At 46.2% G+C, this 21,689-nt stretch overlaps 1 protein-coding gene across 1 annotated transcript in view; it reads left to right on the forward strand.

Annotated features, from left to right (window-relative positions):
* The window catches only part of Slit3 (slit guidance ligand 3), a 597,086-nt gene that overhangs the window by 428,735 nt on the left and 146,662 nt on the right, over positions 1–21,689 (forward strand). Inside the window, exon 6 of the mRNA XM_013347495.2 lies at positions 5,981–6,052. Coding sequence (XP_013202949.2) covers positions 5,981–6,052 — 72 coding nt within the window. The remainder of the gene's footprint in view (positions 1–5,980; positions 6,053–21,689) is intronic.

Here is a 21,689-nt window from a genome sequence, read left to right on the forward strand (position 1 = left end):
CAGGCTATTGTGATCAGAAGCTTAATTAACCCGACTCTGTCCCCCCCCCCCCCCCGTTTACAAAGTAGGTTTGGTTGGTTGACTTCACTGGAACGATAGCAATCAGTTTTAAAAATAATTTTTGTTAAGTATATTCACGTTAAATGTCAGAGGTCCAGTATCCCTTTGACTGTTTTGTAAGGTATGCATTCATTTACATGTGTCCGTGAGGGAGATCTTACACCTGTCCGTGCATATGTAGGAGATACAGGCATAGAGATGTCAGTTGTGCAGACAGAGATCTTTGCAGATACTTAAATAATTCATGGATGGGTAAACATATCTCTATGCATGTATGCCTGGGACTAGTGGACAAGTGTAGTAAATGTGCAGAATAATGGGTTCCCCTCCTTTTGCGTGTGTGAGATGTCATCTTAATGTGGAATGGCCGTAGCTCCTTAATGATGAGAAGTAGTGACAATTCATTAACAGATTGTGGCTAAGATCAAGTGTTTGATTTGCCTACAAAGTGTGACCAGTACTCAATTATATCAAGTGTATGCTTTTCTTTGGAACACATTTTTTTCCTTTTGCCAGTTAAAATAACCTTGAGCTTTATATTATGTTTGGAAAGAGCAGCAGACAAAGGTTCCTACAATTTGTTCTTCAGTGATGATTTTTCTCTTAAGATGTCATTTAAGAAAAAAAAAACAACAACAATGCTGCTGTATTTCTTGTTTTCTACTTAAAGAACAAATAGGTAACACCAAGAAGACAAACAGCGTGTCAAGGTTCTTCCTGTCTGATCCCCAGCCTTGGTTTAAAAAAAAGCAGGATTTCCACATTTTTTTTGTTAATTGTAATATTTTCTCTTCAGTCAAAAAATAGTACACTTGGAAGATATGCGTCTACATCCATACACACATTTGAAAACAGATTCACATTCGTTTGGATTCTTAGAAAGATGGTTGGTTAGCATACAAAAGCCACAAATGAGGTAACCATCTTTCTGTTTGCAAAGGCTCTCTCACACTCCATTCTGCATCCTGGGGACTGAATGCAGGGTGCATTTCTGCTAATGCGCTGTGACTATTCTAGGTTACTCTAGTTCAGGGCCGTGGACTTGTTTGGCTGTCTGCTAGGGAATCCCAGGGCCGTGGACTTCTTCTTTGGCTTTCTACTAGGGTATCCCTTGTGTATTTTGTACAAAAGTCCTTTGCTGATTTTGTATATTTTTTGAAGCTGGTTTTGTTCAGAAAATAGCAAATGGTTTAATCCCAGAGAATGCTCAGCCTCGGCTGCTTCTGGCACTTCACACGAGGAGGACTCTAGCGACCCTAGCTGTAGTTCTGAAGCAGAACACTGCTCCTGCTCCTGCTGCTGCTGCTGTTTGGGGGCCCTGGAGCAACAATGCCTCAACCATTTGATGAGATGCTGGGACACCCTCCATCCCAACAGCGGGATGAGCCCAGGTGTGCAGACGTTATGTGTGCATAGGGAATTCTGTTGGAAATGCTACTCTTATTCTAAATAGCCAAAGCCTGTTTCAGGAGATTCCCATTTCCCAGGTATTTCTCATGGGAACCCACATGCATCACTGAAATCTTGGAATTTTCTTACTCTTTTTTTTAATCTTACTTTTTGTGGTAGCTGATGTAGGGTGGATTAGTGTTCATGTTGTAGACCAGCTTTTTCTAGCTCTCAACTCTTTTAAGGATTTCCACGTGCTTTGTAAAAATGTTTGAACTGCAAAAAAACAATGTTTCTCTCCTGCTTCAATTATGAAAATTGAAACTGCAAGCAAAAGAGATGAACTGGGATAATTCGGAGTCTATTACGCTTAGGGTCATGGATTCTCACAGAAGTGCTGTCGCTGAGTCTGCTGGACGAAGAGATTACCTTAAGTCCCCATTCCTTCCTGACTTGTTTATTTTCTCGGACTATGAGAGCACAGTAGTCGGAGTACTGCTCTCAGGGAGTCTGCACTTAGTTCTTGTCTGAGGATTTCTTCCTAGATGGGCTCTGGGATCATGTTAGCAGGCATATTGTTTGCTGAAATCGAAGCTTCCCGGGGAAATTAGGGTGGTTAATTTAATATCATGAAATGTTTTGGGGCTTCTCAACTTATTCAGAGACCAAGGAGTGCAAATCAAATTATTCTGTATAAAGTAGAGGACCTTCAAAAAGAAAAAGAAAGAGCGGCTTTCTCTCTCCCATCCACTGCCTTCCTATTCTTCCTAAGAAGAGCATAGAAATCTCATAGCGTCTCCTTCTGGGGATCCCTGCTGGGGGACACACCATGTCTTAGGGAGCCAGGAGGTGTTGAACCCGCTATGGACTCAGAGGGACATAATACTTAGGTGTTTTCTCTTGTCATAACAGGGACCACAGGGCAGCAGCCAGGACCCTGTGACAAATGGCTCAGCACTTTCTTCCATGGACCTATGCTAAGCACAAGGAGACACTATTTAGCCTCGATGAGAAATACACTTCTTGCCATCCGGGAAGAAGAGGGGCAAAGCGTGTCATGCCCAGTTGCTGGGCTCCTTCTGCTCACATTTTCAGAGTCCTTTTTGCCCATGCCCCCCCTGAGTGATGGTGTGCTTGGCATGGTGCGCGCAACGAGCTTTTCTCATTCGTCTTGAAGAGGGTCTTTGAGTGAACATTTTTCAAAGGCGTGATACAAACCTTTGACCCGAGCACTTAAAACACACATCAGCAGCCTCCAGCATACCAGACTCTCCGAAGCAAACTGCTAAATCAAATGCTTTGGCTTCAGCTACCAGAAGGTTCTCTGTGTGTTTATTAGTTCTCTGTTCCAACTCTGACAAAGAAACGCTGAGCTTGCTTTTTCTGTTGTGGTTTTTGTTGTTTTGTTTTGTTTTCCAGTCCCTCTTACGTGCTTTCAGACTTGGATGTCTCTGCGTTGTTATTTTGGGAAGAAAAGGCCATCTGGGAATGGCGAGATGGTTCTTGGGTAAAGATGCTTGCCACCAAGCCTGATGACCAAAGTTCAATCCGTGGAGCTCACGTATTTTGAAGGAGAGATCAGAGTCGCTCAGTTTGTCCCCTGACCTCCACACCCGCTCCCTTGAATAAATAAATAAGTGTAAAAGAAAAGGCATCTGTCTGAAGCAGGCAACTGCTCATTTTGTTTGGGGACCCAGTGTTTACATGAAACGGGAGTGACTGTGAACTGTTAATTGGGCTTTTTGTGAATCCTCTGCTGCTCGGCTCTACAAAGCCGTACCGGCGGGGAGGTGGAGTCAGCACTGTTTTCCATGTGCCTGGCAAACCCCACAGGCGTGTAGCGCCCATGCAGACTTCCTCACAGTGCACCTTGAGCCTGGCCCTTTGACTAGCAAGCTGGGGATAGACACAGATCCTGTTTGGTTTCTGTACGGCGAGAGTGAAAGGACACCATCTCCATTACAATAAACGTCTCCTGGGCAAGCACGCCTAAGCATAAATATTTTAAATTTTGATACATTTCATATGTGCTAAAGTAAGCTATGAAATACAGCCACAGAGATGCTTACATTCCGTCTCCGTCTTCCCTCTGATGAATAAACAAATAGGTGTCAATGTGTGCCTCTCACTGAAAATTCTTAAATAGCACACAATTAATAATGTATTTGACCTCTCTGATTTTGCCTTAAATGATCATGGTCCTCTTGTCCACATCATTTTGTGACCTGGGCTTTATGGGGTCTCATGTAACACTGAGTGCAGATTTTTATAACTCATGAAGCTTCCCTCCCCAGGCTTTTCATTCTCTTTCCACCACTCTGCGATAGGATTTCCTCCACTCTTATTTCTACAAATTGTTCTTTTCTCCTGAAGATTCCATTCTTTTCCCTTTTGGGCGGGGATCTGTATGTTTAGAATCTCCTCTTTGGTTACTGATGCCTCCCAAAAAAGAGTGGCAAACACTCCCCAAATCCATCTGCTTGCAGTGTGCTAGCATTGCAAAGCCCTCTCTGGGCTGCACACACACTCGAGTGGGTTCTCCACAAACGGCCATCTTCCCACACCCCAGACAATCTGATGATTTAGATACTTTTCTACTTAGGCGAATGGTGCGTTTTTGCCGAATTCAGCATGTTCGTTGAACAATTTCTTGGAGCCCAAAGCCAGCCCTGCCGAGTTTCTGCTTGGTAAGGTTTGGTGGCCTTGACGTGGAGCAGAGGCTGTTGATTCATTGGCCTTTTAATTGATGATAAATCTGGGCACTGTGCAGCAAGACTAGACTGCCCGAATAGAACCACTGCCCAGAAAGTGACTGCCCCAGTACAGATCCAAAGGCATCAGCAAAACCGTGTAAAGAACAGCTCCAGAAAGCTGGGGGACTGAAGAACCCTGTAAGTCCATGTACGCCAACGTTAGCCAGGACTTGAAACACTGGGTGTAGAACTGGTCAACCTCAAGGATACTTCTGCTTTCGGAGACCTGTTCTTAGTTCTTTCAATTCTGGACATCATCGATTTTAAGCCTTGCCCCGTGATGACTGTCTGTCTGGGTGATGCGGCTTCATAATGCCGTACCGGACCTGAGACAGCATGGGAACTTACATATGCTTACAGGCTCACAATTCGTATACTTTTGTAATGGTCATAATAGTCTATCTTCCTTTGGTAAAAAATAAAATGAAATAAAACCCTCTGTGAGAGTTTTATTGTTACTTTGGCGTGTTTCATGGAGAACTGATTTGGGATATATTAACGGAAGTTACAAATCAAAATACCAGCCATAGGAAATGATCTTCCTAAAAAGGACTCTTTTTTTTTCATTTCATATATGTCTCCATGGAAAAAGTTTTAAGCACAGCCACACTTTCAGCTTGCCCCAACAGCGGTGTCCTCTGCAAAGGGCCGTAGACTATTGGGTGCTAATATTTTCTGTACGACGTTCTTTTCTGTACATTGCCGTTTTAGGAATTAAATGTATGACATATAGTAGAAGTTGGGTGTGGTCATGGTAATATATACCCTGATTTACTATTTCACAAATAATAAACATTTTTGGGCTGTCTGTTTGAAGCGGTATCTGTTGTGTATTACTTCTCGACTAAAGTCCCTAAGTCCTCAATTGGGATGTCTCTTACTCAAGGCATCTTTTAGAAACACATTATTTTCCTGCATTTAGGACGGGAAAGGGGAATTAAAAAGGAATCCTAAAAATAGGTGCATTTAATTCTCCCCAATTTAAACGTAAGTGGCGCATCTTTTAGGCAATAATGCTGTTCTTTTTCCTTCTCCATCACAAACACACTTCCATCAATGAATTTCCTTACTGTTGGCGATAGTTAGTGCAGTTTGAGGGAATCTGTATTTATTCAGAAAATGTTCCCATAGAATGACCTACCAGATGGGCCCCATAACAATGCACGGAGACAACAAACCACCACAGACATTTGGTGCTTAGAATAATAAAAAGACTATAAAATTAGATTAGTTGAGTCTAATTTGGAATCGGTATATTCCCCACGCACCCTCACCGCTCTTGGGCAGATAAAGCCTTGAGATTTAGCGCTGTGTCAAAGCAAAGACTGTAAGTTCCAGTAAAAGGGAGACGAGGGAGAGGGGGGGAAAAAGCATTCTGGGAGGTCGCGGAGGGCAGAGCAGTGACCTCCAATGATTTACAGGCCTTTAGCTTAATGAAATTGTTTCAGTGACATGACGGTAAGAGCTCGTAATGGATTGGATGCCCTAATGTAATGAAATTACTCCCTTCTGCCTAAAAAAAAAAATGCGCAATTAATATTTACTGAGACCTGACAGCCTTTGGTGCGCTCGCCTGTGTAGTTCCCTCAGACAGTCAGAGAGAAGAGACGGAGCAGCGTGGCAGACAGGCTGGCTCTGCAGGAGCTCCTGGCAGGGACAAGCAGAGCCTGCAATGGGTGGAGGGACAGGCGCTTGGTGGCCAGGGAAGCCGGCTAGCCGCCCAGCCCCTCGCCGCTGCCCCTGCTCTGCCTTCATGCTCTACCCTTGCTTTCCCACAGGCAACTGGACAATAACCACATCAGCTGCATTGAAGATGGAGCCTTCCGAGCGCTGCGCGATTTGGAGATCCTGTGAGTTAATTTTTGCGATTGCTGCCTTGTGTGTGGGAGAGAGAGCGTGTATACATTGTGCGGAGAGAAAAGAGGGGGAGCGTGTGCGCAGGGGGGGGTCCTTGTGGGTGCATTTCTGGGTCTTCTGCTGCAATGCTATTAAAATCGGGCACTGGGAGATCCCTCCGGCTTACCTTGGCCAAAGTGTTTGCCGGCTGCAAAGTGTGATTTCTCACCTCCCACAAACTGGGGTTCCTCAGTCGAGCCGTTTCTCTTATGCTCCCGCTGTATTTGTTGGAGCAGATGGCCAGAATAGCCCCCCAGCATCTGTCTGTGTATTCAGGGAGCGGCTGCCTGAGTGTGGGCAAGACAGGGAGACAGGTTACAGGTCTGTGGCCAGTGACAGAGGGGTTATCACCAGAAGGTGAGTCGGAATTAGCCAGAAGCAGGGAGGGACCTTGGCACAGGACAAGGGGGAATGACAGACAGGCTGGTGAGGTCCAGTTATTGCTTCGGCTCCTGAGATCTTATCTCAGGCTTAAATTCAAACTTTAAATAGTAGCCTTAAAGTAGTGGGGATGAAAAGATGAGGGGGGAAATGATTCCTCCTTGAAATCCCACTGTGTATACCTTATGTAGAAACACCACACACACACACACACACACACACACACACACACACACACACACAAAGATTGTCCTCCTGTGTCTTGGATTTTTCACATGCTCTCACTAAAGAAACCTGCTTTCTGGAGAAAAGTCACTGAGGGGTCATGTTGGGATCGTTCAACTGAAGTTAGATTGTGTTAGAAAACACTTTGATTGTTTTCCCCAGCAGGTACACTGCTCACTGCCCTTGATGTGGGGAAGCCTGGAGAGGAAGCAATAAAGCATGGTAGAACTTAGGTCAGGGGCTGTGCAATTCAGTTCTTACCCAGCCACTAATTAGCCATGTGACCTTGGGCAAGTCCCTTTGGCTCTCAGAGCCTCTGTGTTCTCATTCCTAAAAGAAAGGAGTTTATTGCTCTCACTTGAGAGTGACTTGCCTTCTCCAAAAATCTGCTAAAATCATTACATTGGAGCAGATCTAGCTTCAGAGTGGTGAGAGAATAGGATGAGTTGAGCATCCTTGGGGGTGAAATTACAGTTAGAGATTTCCTGCGCTGCTTGCAGTGGAAGAATGAATGGTTGGCTCAATGAATGAATGTGTCAGAATATCCCTTTGTACCTAAAGGAGGGTGCATAGTCTGCCTTTTCACCTGGAAGACACCAGCAGTGGGTTGAAAGATCCCCTGCACCTTGCTAGAGAGGAAGGTGATTTTTAGGAGGAATCACGGGAAACAGAGGGGATGCAGATGCTGCAAGCTACTCGCAATCGCTTGCAAGCTGAGGATTCCTGGCATAGAAAAGAAGGGACCCACAGACAGGAGAGGTCAGATTGTCAGTCCTGAGATGGATGGTCTCTCCTCACCAAACTCTGACCCCGGAACCGGCAACAATTGCATGTCTGTGGGAGAGTGTGCCAGCTCGAATTTAGCAGCCCAAGTCTTCTCTTCCTGGGAAACTGGAGTTGAGAAGGGGAGGCGTGATTTTCCCTGCCTTCGAAAAAAGCCTCTGTAGAAAGGTCTGTTAGGAACCTGTCACCTTTTACTCCTTGCAGGGGAGAATGAGAAAGATGAGAAAATGCCTTTCTGAAGAAATAGAAGTCACAGCTGTCACCAAACAGCTGTGATGACCTGTCAGCCCCTTGGTTAGCTCTCTACCAGTGACGTCTGAGGGAGTCTTTGGGGGAAAAGAAGTGTTTAGGATAGGCTCACATTAGAAGGAACTAAGAAGCCATGGACTTGGGTCAAGCTTTGTGACCTGTCACCTTTGAGAAGGGACCACACAGGAGGTCCTGTAAATGTTGTCCTTCCGACATCTTTCTCCCTACTGCGCCTTTGTCCAGGTCAAAATTCCTGCCCGGGACATATTTGAACAATTCCTCCATTCTCAGATTTTTACAGGGGAAAAAAAAGTGATATCCAGACATATCAGGTGTTGCAAAGTTAAAATCTAGAAATCCACGGCCAAATAATAATAACAGTAATAAAAACTTCTCATTCCTCATCATTGCAGAAGGCCTGCAGGATCCGAATCGTTTATCTTCTCAATTCCAAACAAAGACAGATCAATAGCTTTGTTTTAAAGATGCTCATTTGGCTTCACATGGCTAAGCACTTAAAATTAATCACAATCAGTTATTCCATGGCTTTTTTAATTTCCAGCAGAGGCACGGAGCTTTGAGAACATCCATCTTAATGGTGAGCCATTCTGAAATTGGCTAAAGTTGACATCTCCATTTAAGGAGCCTCTCCTCCCCACCCTAGACCTTCAAAACATCATCTACACATTGACATTTTATAACACATCTCTGTGACCAAAAGTTAGGCACCATAAGGAATCTTGTCAATGAAACAATGAACAGGAACTAAGTGGAAGCATTGCATATTAATAATTTTTTCAGCTATAAATATGTTCAAAATACATTAGCCCTAGAAAGGTTAAATATAGAATCCTGGAAAATAATTGTTTGCATATTGAGAAAACTGTCATGGTTCAGATGTACTGTGACATTATGTAGTGTGTGGTAGGAAAGGAGGAATGGGGTGTGCTTATCTCATGGAAAGTTCTAGAGATTATTTGTCTTAAGGACAATCTGAGATGTCGACCCCTCAGGGGATATTTCACACTCGTAATGCGCTTTTCCCGTCTTTCTCATAGTTGGAAATGCCGTGACTTTCCTTTGCATTGAAACGTTGGTTTTGTTCATTACATTGAACGTGAACTCAAAACGTGGCTCTGAGCGGGAACCACAGACAGTGAGGAGATCATGGGGCCAGGGTAGGAAAGAGTGAAAGGCACAGTGTCCCCTCCATGGTGGCTGTGCCCTGTGGGGACTGTTCAGCTCAAGGTGTAGTGAACAAGGAAAGCCCATGTCCCCTCTGTTTTCCAGTCCACAGAAAGGGGAGTAAGAAGGAGTGCAACTTCTTAAGTCTGGCACGCCCTCACAGTGGAGGAGGGATGGCGAAATGGGCAGAGCTGGCAGTTCATCCCGCCCACCACCACAGCCAGCGCTTGTTCATCCCACGCAGTTCATCCCACCACACCACACCCCAACCCTCTCTCACATTGGCTATCTGCCTGCCCTCAGCCCCCCTAGGAAACTATTCCCATCACCCTCCTTTCACAGTAGTTTTACAGTAGCCAATAAACTACTAAGCAATAGGCAGGCCAGCCTCTGTGGCCACTACACCAAGCCACCTCACTCGTCCTTGTCACCAAAGCTTGAGATGTAGGCTCGCCCCAAACACTGTGTGCTGCAGGGTGATGTGACCTGTTCTCCAAGAGCTGAGCTAGGCAAGCTGTCAGTGCCTCTCGTCAGAACTTCCCACAAGCTCACGAAACTGCTCTTCTTGGTCCCTTTACCCAGCTAACCAGCCCCTCAAAAGTGCAAAGTGCCTTCTGGCGCAAAGCCCCCCCCCCCAAGAGTAAGATAAATCAAACTCATGGGAGAAAGTAAAAGCAAACAAAAAAATCTTTCTTTTCACGTATTAACACTGTAACTGCAGGGAGGATTTAGTCTCACTTCTGTTGTTTCTGGCACTCAACAGTTTGGGGCTTTGTTTTCCTGGCACTCAACAGTTTGGGGCTTTGTTTTCCAGAAACTCTACACTCATGTGTGAGCACGTACATGCACACACAAACACACACACACACACACACACACACACACACACACACACACACACACACACACACCCAGATGTGATTTTCTGTCATGTAAAGTTTTGGGGAACGCAGGCTTCTGTGGGTCAGACGTCCCCTCGTCACTCCAGTGGTGACCTGTTCACTTCCGCCTGCCCTGCGCATTTTGCATCTTTCTCCAGGTAAGTTGAGCCACGCGGTGGCCGCATGTGATGAACCTGCAGTCTGAGCTTCCTGTGCTCGGGATGTCATAACCTAGGTTTGCAGCCCTTATCAGCCTAAGATGAAAATGGCCAGGGAGTTCTCAGTTAGACCAGGCGCATCCCTGCCCAGCATGTTTGTGTGAATGAAACGCAGCAGCAAAGAGTTTAACTTGGATGAACATTGAGAGGGCAGACAAGTGAAGCACGATGAGGCCGTGAAGCTGGCTCAGGAGGTGAAATCCTCGCTTTTCAGCATGAGGTCTTGAGTATGAACCCCAGAACTTGAGCTTTAAAAAGCTGGGCCTTTGAGGCATCCACTTGTAATCCCAGCTTCGGGGGGGGGGGCGGTGTCAGAGACAGGTGCATCCTTGGGGCTTGCTGGCCAGAGACTCCATTGCAATGACTGTCGCTTGCAGAACAGCACCGGAAGTTGTCGTTTGATCGTCGTTTGTGTAGACAAGCACAGGCACGGCCACACATACAGTGAGAAAGCCTATTAATAAGATATGTAGTTATTGTTTCAGGAGTTTATAAGAGATGAAAAGATATTTTTTAGACATCTCTGGAGTAAATGTAGCAAGTAAGAATTTCAGAAGGTCCTTATCAGAAAATAGGTAACCAAAAAAGCCAGACTATAGATGTCAGGAAAATAGATCCAGGTACCAGCTCAGTAGCATGGAGATCCTGTGGTCTGTAGATGATGAGTGTGTGTAGGTTTCAAGGTCTTGTTCCTACTTAGGTCATTAGCCAGCTTGGGAAATACGGTGACTTCACTATAGTTGGCGCTGGCAGGGCCTTTCGGTGTCTCCAAAATGACCAACTACAGCTCAGAGCATAGAGAAAGGCTGGGACTAGAGGGAGAGCCATACCTCATAACCGTCAGTAGCCTGGGTACCTCCCTGGGGTCACCTAGTCCTGGTGTGCCAAAGGTCAACAGTAAATTGTATTTAGTAGAGATTAGGACCTGGGGTCCTGGACTTGCGGTCTGTGCTTTTTTCTTCTTTGGGCTCTGTGTGCAATACAGATGTTCAGAAGGGACCCCTGGAAAGGTTTGGGAAGCTAAGCACAGCTTGTCCACCTACCATTACAGTTTGATAATGAATGATAAGGAGGTTGGGGGACTGCAAAAACGTCTGTGACAGAATCGAAGGCTAGTCTGGCGTTCCCCTCTCTTCTACACCAGAGGCTGTGGGCTAGACCGCAAACCCACATCGCATAGACAAAGAATACTTTTTATTCTGTAATATATATGATTAACACTTCACATTTTAAAATTGGGATCACTTACATAAAACTCCAAATTTTCAGCTTCTCTCAAAAATCCAGACACATTTGGCTACTCTGAGACCACAGTTCTGCACTGCAGTGGCCATCCGTGGATGAGGACCACCCGCCCTGCTTACGCTCTTGCTTTGCCGCTCACTTTCCCTGCCAACCCAGGCAACCCCCATTTTAATCCACCCAGGAGGCGTGAGCACACAGTGTCAGCCGAGTGCCAGGAGAAGTGCTGCAGGCCAGAGCCTGCCAGAAGTTTCGAATGACCATAGAAAGAGACCTGAGCAACACAGTGTCTAGGACTCCCCAAACTGAGCAAGGACACCCCCGAAACAGCCAGGACTGTCTTATGACTCATCTCCTAGGAGGTTCCTCTCAAGGTTAAGCTAACCTCCGAATTCATTTTGGTTTTAAAGTGGTAGTCATTGAGCTCAGGCATCTGAAGATGACGACAAAGGGCATATCCAAGTGACAACAGTTTCCCAGACTCCTGATGTTCTGATTCAGCCACATTCAGGCAGGATAGCATGTGCCGGACATTGTGTCCCACGCATAGACAGAGAAGGGCAAATGCGAAGGAGTTCTTTCTGACAATGGTCCTGATACTCTTGTAGCATGGAGATGGTGTCCTGGCTTAGGAGTGTGAGACACTGGTTTTGGGGATGGTCAAGGACGGTCCAGGTCAGAAAAACCTGGAGCTCAGTGCAAGTGGAACTGTCCTCCATTTCACCTGAGCTGCCTCTGTCTTGGTAACAATGATGACATAATGGTAGTATATTACATACCCAGTGATGTCAGAGAGGAATTATTGGTGAGGAATATTGTTATTTTCTCCATGCGTGAGCCTTTGCTGTCTTCCTTTTCTAGTGTGTTTCAGATAACGAGCTAAGACTTTAGAGGCCTACGACTGTGTGCGTGCCATAACTTTACAGGGAGGACTGTGTTAATCCAGCTCAGCCAGTAAGGAGCCTGAGGCTCGGCAAATGTGACTTATTTCCCAGACTGAGACTGGCCAGGTCCAGGGACCCTTCTTCCAGCACATAGATTCACTTCTGCACAAAACCTAAGCCCTTGCCCTTAAATACTCTACCGCAACAACAATATTAAAAATGATTAAAGATGGACTGTAATGCTGAAGCTGTACAAGCAAGAATATGCATCAGTAAGGCCAGCGGCCATTCTTATTGTGGGGGATAATGCGAGGACCATGGTTTTTCTCTTTGAAAAGCTGATCTATACGATTGTCAGAACAACACTCAAACCCAGCTTAATCACCGTCCCGTAAGGGTCTACAGACCTGCCCCAGACAAAGAGGAAGGAAGCCAGGGTTGAGCATGGGGCTGATGGGAACTGTCAACGAATTGGAGGCCAGTCCACTGTCACCAAACTAGACGGAAGAGGTTCGGTCCTCACTGGACAGTAAGGACAGCTGCTCATATCCCTTAGAGCCCTTGTGTAAAGGCGATGTCACTGGTGTGTGCCTAAGAAATGGAGAGTGGAGACTGAAGAACTGATGATGGTGGATACTTGGTACTGCTTAGCTGCTACACACAGTAGGTCGTTAGGTAAAGAACAAGGCCCCAAGCCAGGGTGAAATTAATAAGCCGAATAGAGAATCACCACCTCACAATTCCCCTGCCGAGCGCTATTGCATTCTGGCCCAGAACGAAATCAAGGCTATGCCTGTCGTCGTCACGTTAAAGGTTGAACGAGGTATTTGACAGAGCGGCCCCATTTCTCACTTCACCTCTAATTTCATATTTCTCCCGCTAAATGGTGACACGCCCCCCCTTTTAATCATGAACAAAATCAGAGCTTCAGTGAAAATTGGTGCATTCTAATAGATGAGATTGGTTTTCATTTATTTACAAAATGCTTCACCTGGATCTCTCTGGGGGCTGCACGTTTAACAGTCCTGGAGACAGTGTTTGCTTATGACATAGTTTTGAATTTAGAACTGTCACTACTTAATGAAACTCTCAAAATATCCCTGAATATGAGTTTTTGACACCACGCTGCAAATTGCAATGTACCCAGACTATCAGGATTAAATTGCAGTTTGTGGATTCCATTCAGTTCTCAGCCTACTAGGACAGATACCGGCTTCTCCCTAAGCACTCTTGTGCTACGTAACACACACGCCTCTTCCAGAGGCCCTCAGTCTCCATGTTTGATGATGGTCATGTGTTTAGCATAAATAGCTTCTAAGAACTCCAGCTTTAGCAAAAGTGAAAATTAATTTGAAGTCTAAAGTTAGTTTTACAATCATATAACCAACATCTTCGGTCTTTAAGGATCTACCGTCTGGGGTATTTTACGATTTCATTCCCCCACTAATTGAAGAGTTGCTTATTTGGAAATGGCACTGGCGTATATTCCTGGGTAAAGAGGATGTGCCAAAGCTCGCTGAATTGTTCTTCACCAGCAAAGGATTTTTGAAGCAGATCCTTCTGTTAGTGCCTGTTTTTGGTGATTGACACTCGGGTGTAAGGTTTGGAATTCTTTTTGCACTTTGTGCATGTAATCTCAGAACTCAGGAAGGGGAGGCAAGGAGTTGGAGTCCATCCTGGGCTCCGTAGTGAGTTTCAATCCCCTTGAGCCGCTTGGTGAAACTGAGTCACAAAGAAAACTAGAATCCAGTCTTGGCATTTAAAATTCAATTAATTTTATATAAATGACTGTATTTCCTACTTCCATTGACTAGCTGAAGCCATGACAATACTGGGCTCGTGTGTGGCTAGAATCATGTTCAGCAGCTTCGTGAAGGAAGTATTTGGATGTACGTGGTAGCTATAAGCCAGGCATGACTCCTGAGTGCATTCCCCTGAGAATAAATTTTTCACCGCATCTCACTTCAACTAGTAGAAATTAAAATTTCCATAGTTAGCACGTAATGGGACAACGCCTGTTCAGGGCTATTTGGAAGTCTGTGTGTTGTTTGACCTGGGCATGCTCAGTAGGTCCAGAGTTCTTCCCAGGCCTGTGTCCCCAAGCCTCTTTTGCCATTGCTGTATATTATAAAGCATTATCTAATAGTACATATGTCATATATTAATAGTAAATATATCATCTTCTCCACTCTGTCAACTCTATCTTTCCTCTACCTTAATTTAAACATCTCGGTCTCATACCCACCAAAAACCCATTCTCAAAAACCCTAGATGATTAACAGTTGAATCCCACCAAAGTCAGACCTCTGCAAGAAGTAGCTCCCATGGCCAGTGTTTTTACCTCTCTCAGTCTTATGAATGACTTCTGTTTACCGGGTACTCAGCTGAGTGGCAAACTCACTCCCCTGGTCTGGCCCCGTCTGTATCCAGACGTAAATGGGAGATACAGCATCCAGTTAGGAAAAGAAGCCTGTTGACTACACAGAGGCTGAAGCAGGTATCCGCAGAAAGAGAGAGGAAGCCTTGTCTGTAACTGTTGTCGTGTGTCACTGCTTGTAACTGTTGTTGCATACCGCGGAATGGAAGTGACTTGCAGAGACTAGCCAGGTGTCCTGTCCTCGTGCACAGCTGGGAATCCATGGTCACATGTAGTTGTGATTTGAAATCTACTCAAAATCCAGCAGTGCCATTTTAAAGTCAGCACCCACCCTCCTGGAATCAGAGAAATTTAGGAATAGGAAGGCCCTGGAGGGTAATGGCTCACTTCATTTTAAAAGAAAAAGAAATCCCTCTAGAAAGGTTAAGTAAAGTGTCTGTAGCTGTAGGAAAATTTCATGGCAGAACCAGACCAGAAAACAGCCCTTTTGGCTCTTTATCCGATGCTTTTTATTGCCGTCTGCTTCTCTGTATTACCAGACAGGAAACAAAAATTAGTGAAGCCAGACTCTGCGTCCTGTCTGTGCTATCGTCCCTTGATCCCTGGGCTTGCCGGAGGGAACATTTTGCATGCTGCATGAGGACAACACCCTGCCTTCTTAGCCCCTTCCAGGCATGTGACCACTGCTGAGGGAGCAGCCACCCCAGTGTCTCTGCCTAGTCCGAGGGTAGCCTGTGAAGGCATCTGTTCCACCTCATTCCTCAGCTACCAGTGATGGCTGGAGGCTCAATTAGTAAATCCTGGAGACCCCTGCTTGTTTTGTGAGCCCAGATAAGGCAAGGTGTGAGTGGTACCCAGCTTTCTGATGGAGCCCCTCCCCATCCCAAATTTCAGGGATCTCTGCATCTCAGCCTGAGAACAAAGCCCCAAGCACCCTGTAAAGTTTCTCTGAAGTGGTTTGATTACAGACCGTATGCAGGCAGTGGCTCAATGTGTAGACACAGAACTGATGAATGGAACCACGGACCAGGCAGGGACACACCTGCTGAGAGGAGCAGTCTTTCCCCAAGAACAGAAACTGCAGGGATGTTTGTCACCAGGTAGTAACTGTGGAGTCAAGGACACCGTCGCATCAGGCTGGGTTGTTTAGAGATAGGAAATTTGAGTTGTTTTGCTGGGAACACCTCTCAGTGGGCAGCTGCCTTTCAGGAGATGGCACGCAGAAGAAAATTTTAACCACAGCTCACATGTGCCACCAAGAGGTCAATAGTGTGTGTGTGTGTGTGTGTGTGTGTGTGTGTGTGTGTGTGTGTGTGTCCCAGCTCAAAATGTTCATTATATGATTCAGCACAAAACCTGATCCCTGTAAACCAAATCCACCTTCCAGGTTCCGCTTACAGATTTTGTTTCTAAAGGTGACTGGGTGCCAATCTTAAAAAATCCAGAAGATTTCCCATGAGGACCCTGCGTGGTTCACATTTATCTTTAAAAAATAAAAGGAAATCCTGGAAACACTGCACCCAGACCCCAGCTTCACACGGGTGCTGGAAATTCGAAGTGACAACCCACTTTGGAAGGCTGTGATTACTGAGGTCCCTCTGCAGCCCATCCGTGTAGATAATTGAGTTGTTCCCTGGATTATCAGAGAAGGCTATTCAGAGTGGACATTTATTTGTATCAAAAGATGGCCCAAAACACCAACCTGCTTATCTTTAAGCAAACCACCTATCGGATAAATGGTTGCTGATTCTTCCTGTGCACCAAACATGCCACCAGGTCCTGCTGATATAGTAGGACACAAAACAGTCTTTCTAAGGCTGGCGAGGTGGCTCAGTGGTTAAGAGCACTGGCTGTTCTTCCAAAGAATCCCGGTTCAATTCCCAGCACCCACATAAAATTGCTGTCTGTAACTCTGGTTCCAGGAGGCCTGGCACCCTCTTCTGTTCTCTGAGGACACCAGAGACAATGCACATATTTGCCTGCAGGCAAAATAATCATACACACAAAATAGTAAATACATCTTTAAGTGAAAAAGAGAAACTAAATCAGCCTTGCTGTCTTCATCAAGACAGTGTGCACATCCCGTCCTTGAGTATTAATCACTACCCCCTCCTTTCTCTCTTACAAGGCTAGACACCCAACAGCTGAGAATTTTTTTTTAAAAAAAATTTATTTCTTCTCTTCTTGATTCCAAACTCACCTGCCCAGCTCTAGAAGTTGGAGGTCACTATTCCATCCTTGGCCCACTGCAGATAGATACCTTAGCATAGCAACAGTTGCCTGACTCCTGAATAGAGAGAGCAGTGTTGGAGCCAAGATTCCATCCTATAGCCAAGAGTAGGAAGGCTGCTGCTTCCTCGTCCACATTTTGGTCTAAGGAACATTGTTCTCGGTTAACCAAGCCGGGCGGCGGTTGAGCCATTCAGGGCCACCACTAATATTCAGGATCAGCTCCCTGAGTGAGTTCTCCGGCATGCACTCTCCAGAAACACTAGCGCATGGCAAATACTGACACAGTCGGGCATCTGGCTGAGAGATGGCAGCCTGGGAGGGCTCGTCTTTCTCTTTTGCTCTCCTGCCTTCCATACTTTTCAAAGAATCTTCTTTCTCTCTCAACTCTGGCGCTCTGCTGAGTGGATGGGGATGGATTTCTGCTCGTCAAGAGTCGCAATCCATAATGAAGGGAGAACCAAAGACGAGCCCTTTTGTCCGGAAATCCGCATCATCAAAGACCCAAATTGGCAGCTGATTGTTTTTATTTATTTCTGTAGGTTTTACATGACACCTGGAGACCATTTAAAATGTTACTTGGCGGCGGTGAGCTCTGTGTGTTTAAAAATAACACTCGCCCAGTGCCAAATCACTTTAGAGTCGGGTACAAATATTGAGACAAAAACCCCAGCTGTTATTGCTTTGGCTGCTAATTTGAGGTGTCAGATGAGAGCCCGGCTGCTATACGTCAGTGACTAAGGCCCCTTGTGAGATCATTATGTTTTCTAACAGTTGAGAGTAATGGTCTAATCAGTGCGGCATCAGTTGTTTTCATTATATGCCCACACAATGGTTATGAGCTGTAATTTAAACGGTCCGCGGGGAGATCAGGAAACTCGGTCTTACGCGGCACCCAGGATAACTGAGAGCAGGTAGTGGAGGTGTCGCGGCCGCCCGTCATCCTTCGCCCATCTCCTCTGACCTCAGAGATTATTTCCTGATCCAGTAGGAGGAAGACAGGCTTAGGTTAACCGGCTCTTGGTTCTGTGGTGTATTCTTAAGATTCCATTCAACCCACACAACACCAAGAGCCGTGGTGACTTTTGGTAACGTTTCCACCTATTAACCAAGCCTTTTCCTTAAAAGGCATCGAGACACAACTGTCTCCCCTCCCATGTAGCCTCAATGGCTCCCCACATTGGCGTAGCTGAACTCTTCCTCTTCATAGTACAGGAACAGGGCTGTTGCCTTTGAGCAGCCTCGGCAGTGAGCCTGGTCCCTGACTTACCAGACACGGTGAAAAGAGTCCAGCACCAATCACATGACCCACCCTCACCTTGGGAAGGCATGGAGTTGGACAGTGGCATCTGTCTGCAGGCGGTTTGGGGAGTGGCAGTCTTAGATGCGAGTACTGATGATACACCTGGCTGTGAATATCGTCTCCACAGCACGATAGTGTGTGATCTGGGCGCAGTCCATCCATCTTGCTTGTATGAGCCGAAGAAGAGAACCAGCAATGAGCATAAGGTCTGAATTTCAGAACGTTAGGAGAAGTAAATGAGACAGTGTGTGCACAGTGTCCAGGCTGCGGGCAGAGCGTCAACATTGTTACTGCCATCATGACTGTCTATCATTATGGTTATCTTCATTGGGAAGTCCAGGCAGCCCTACCTCAAAACACTACTCTTTACAGACAGGTCATGCTCGGCAGCAGAAAGGAGGGAGTTCATGAGAGAACAAAGATCATTCAGTTGAGATTTTCTCAAAGGATGTACCACTCCCTCCTTCCTGATTTCTAGAGTTTACCTAGAATGGATGTATCTAGACAAACCAGAGCAGTTCAGAGCTGGGGAGGAAGGCAAGTCACACCTCCCTTTAAGAGAAACAGTGGAAAAGGCTTCACCCACTGGGGGATGCTGAGAGTGGCCCACAGTCCAGCTTCATCCACCGGCGATGCTGAGGATGGCCTGCCATCCCGGAGAAGTTGATTTAGGGTCGAGTTCACTGGGTCCAGGGAGCATTAGCGTGTGCTCTCCTAGGAACCGAGTTTGCAGAGACCAGCCGCAGACATGCGCGCTGATAAGAGCTGAGAGAGCAAACACTCACTTCAAGATTCCATCCACAGGCTCTTGAAGAGTGTAAGGACTCGGGCACCAGCTACAGGTTCTGACTCCTGGGGCGTGGTGACTGCTGGACAAGAAGAAAAGTAGGCAGTTTTGCTATGACTATGACGTATGAGCCAAAGAAGAGAACCAGCAATTTAGGGACAGCCCGAAAGACTTGGGCTTCATTCCCCCTGCCCTCCCTGGGTCAAGCTAGAAGGAGAAGAAACTGTGGTGTCCCAGCCCCACCCCCTTGGAGTTCACAGGCTGCCAGAACCCCACTGTGCTTCCCACAGGGTCTACCCCAGTGCTGATACTCGGCTGCTCTTCAGAAAATGGTTCTGCATTCGCTTCTATGAATCCAACGGAAGCACTGTTGGAGGGAGTTGGAGCTTTCAGGCATGGAGCATTGGTCCTGTCCAGACTCACTTTAAATAAAAGATATCCCATTGCCATTGACTGGTGATGATTCATCACGGGGACCATTAAGGAAGGAGCCACCTCTCTTATCTGGACTTAGGGAGAAGGAAGTGTGCTTGGAGGCAGGGAGTGAATGGGCCAGTCTACCAAGTGAGTCCTTCAGACCCAAGGAGCCTGGGTGTCTGGAAAGGGTAGGTAGCAGAGGGGTTCTCAGAACCCAGGAATGTTGGCCCAGTGGGAGGCTGTGATTGCACTCACTGCGGACGCCTGCTTTTGCAATTATGTGATACATGTGCGCAGATAATATTGGTGCATTAGAGCCAATTACATGGTGTTATGGACACACAACATGCAGATTACACCCAGAGCCAAGAAAGCTCCGAGTGATAAAGCGACGGCCTAATCGGAGGAGACAGAGGGAAATGTCAGCCTTATTAAGGTTGCCAGGCTGGAGTGGATGTAGCTGGTCAGAACTTCTTAGATCAAAGATGGCTATCTTGAATGATGCAAGAGAGACCTACACATTAGCACCCAGCAGAGTCCAGTAGAGAGCTTTGGGGTGAGGAGGTACAGAGAACACTCCAGAGCTCTCCAGTGGTGATCACAGTCCCCTCTTCCCAACTGGGAAGACACCATGCCTATCATAAAAGAGGTCTTAGGTCCTGGAGTAGCAAGTAGACATCCCTGTACGCTGTCAGGCAGGGGGGATTCTGCTCTGTCGCTCCCTCCTTGTTCAATGGGTTTTCATATGCAAGTGTGGCTGCACACACCTATAATCCCAGCTACTTGGGAGACTGAGGTGGAAGCAATGTAAAATCAAGGGCAAATTTAAATTAATGACAAAGGGGAAGTAGTTCAGTAGTATGTTGTCTTGAATGCCTGCAACCCCGTGTTTGAGCCCTGATAGCAGGCTAAAAAAAAAATAAAATAAAAAGTAAAAAGAAGTGAGCTTGCATGGGTTTGTTAAAATGTACAACACAGGGCCCACCCTGAGGTTTCTACTCAAGAGGCCTGAGTGGACCGAGAAGCATGGTTAATATTCTTGGGTGATGTTGCATGCCTGGAGCTATCCTCTGGGAATCATTGCCCCCAGCCATTCCCTGGCTAGCCCAGTATGGCCATCTCTTGTCCCCACACAGCATTACAAGGGTCATTTTGCAGGGTGGAAGCGTGTTGTGCTGGCTAGGAGCTTAGCTGTCTGCTTTTGGATCTGCTAATTACCGCTGTTGGGTTCCTAAAAACATTTGTGGCTTTGTTTCTTTCTTTCTAAGTTCTAAATGCCTTTGACCTAATCCCCTCTTAGCTCTGATTTACCAGCGTGCATTCTCTGGCAGACAGGATCAGAATGGCAGAGCCCGATAGTAAATATTTTAGGCTTCATGGGCCACATGGTCCGTATCGTAACTCCTCAACCATTATCACACAAAAGCACTCACAGACAGCACAGAAATAAACAAGTGAAACTTTATTGACAAAAGCAAGCTGATGGCATGGGATTTGGCCTGTTTCCAGAATCTGGGGCTGACTGTCATGCACGCTACTCCCTCAGGAATCTGTCATTGTGGGGGAGCCCCTGTCCTACCACAGTATCCCCGCATCTGACTTATAAACTGCAAGCTGCCCGTTTTCTGTGTGTGTAGCATGGTAGAGAGAGTAAACTTGCTGATCCTTTGTAGCTGGAAAAGGTAATTAATTAATTATATTTACTGATTTATATGTGTATGAATGTTTTTACTATATGTATCCCCAGTACCTGCAGCAGCCAGAGAGGGTGTCAGATCTTCTAGACCTGGAGTACAGAGGGTTATGAACCTCATGTTGCTGCTGGGAATCGAACCCCAGTACTCTGGAAAAGCAGCCAGTGCTCTTAACCACTGAGCAGTGTCTCCAGCCTCTGGGGTGAAAAATTGAGCAGACCCTTCCTAGTGCTCACAGTCACGGGACCCACAGGCAAATGTGACATCGTCACCTTTTATTAGACAGTTGTGCTCCTGGTATGAAAGAATCTCAGGGCCACTGGACTGGTATTCAGGTCAGCTTACCTCAGTATTGAAGACAGTATTTGTAATGTGGCAAGGATTTAAGAAGAGAGATTCAGGAAGTGGGTGGGCTGTCATCTCAACACTGTAAGGAAGAAGAAAGATGTCCCCAGTAGGGTTCAGATTGAAGTGTCCTTTCAGAATCAAGTGTCCTTTGGGGTGGTTGGAAATGGGGGAGGCCAGATAGTCCTGAAGTTAACAGAATCTTGTCTGAAAAGATATGAGTGCTGACTGCTCTCCCAGAGGATCTGGGTTCAATTCCCAGTAACCACATGGTGGCTCACCACCCTCTCTAACTGCAGTTCCAGGGACCCCAACACCTTCTTCTTGTCTCCACAGGCACCAGGCATACAAGTGACACAGAGGCTACAAAGAGGCAAAACACCCCCATACA

Source organism: Microtus ochrogaster, chromosome 7 (assembly GCF_000317375.1).
Source record: "Microtus ochrogaster isolate Prairie Vole_2 chromosome 7, MicOch1.0, whole genome shotgun sequence".
NCBI classification, from domain to species: domain Eukaryota; kingdom Metazoa; phylum Chordata; class Mammalia; order Rodentia; family Cricetidae; genus Microtus; species Microtus ochrogaster.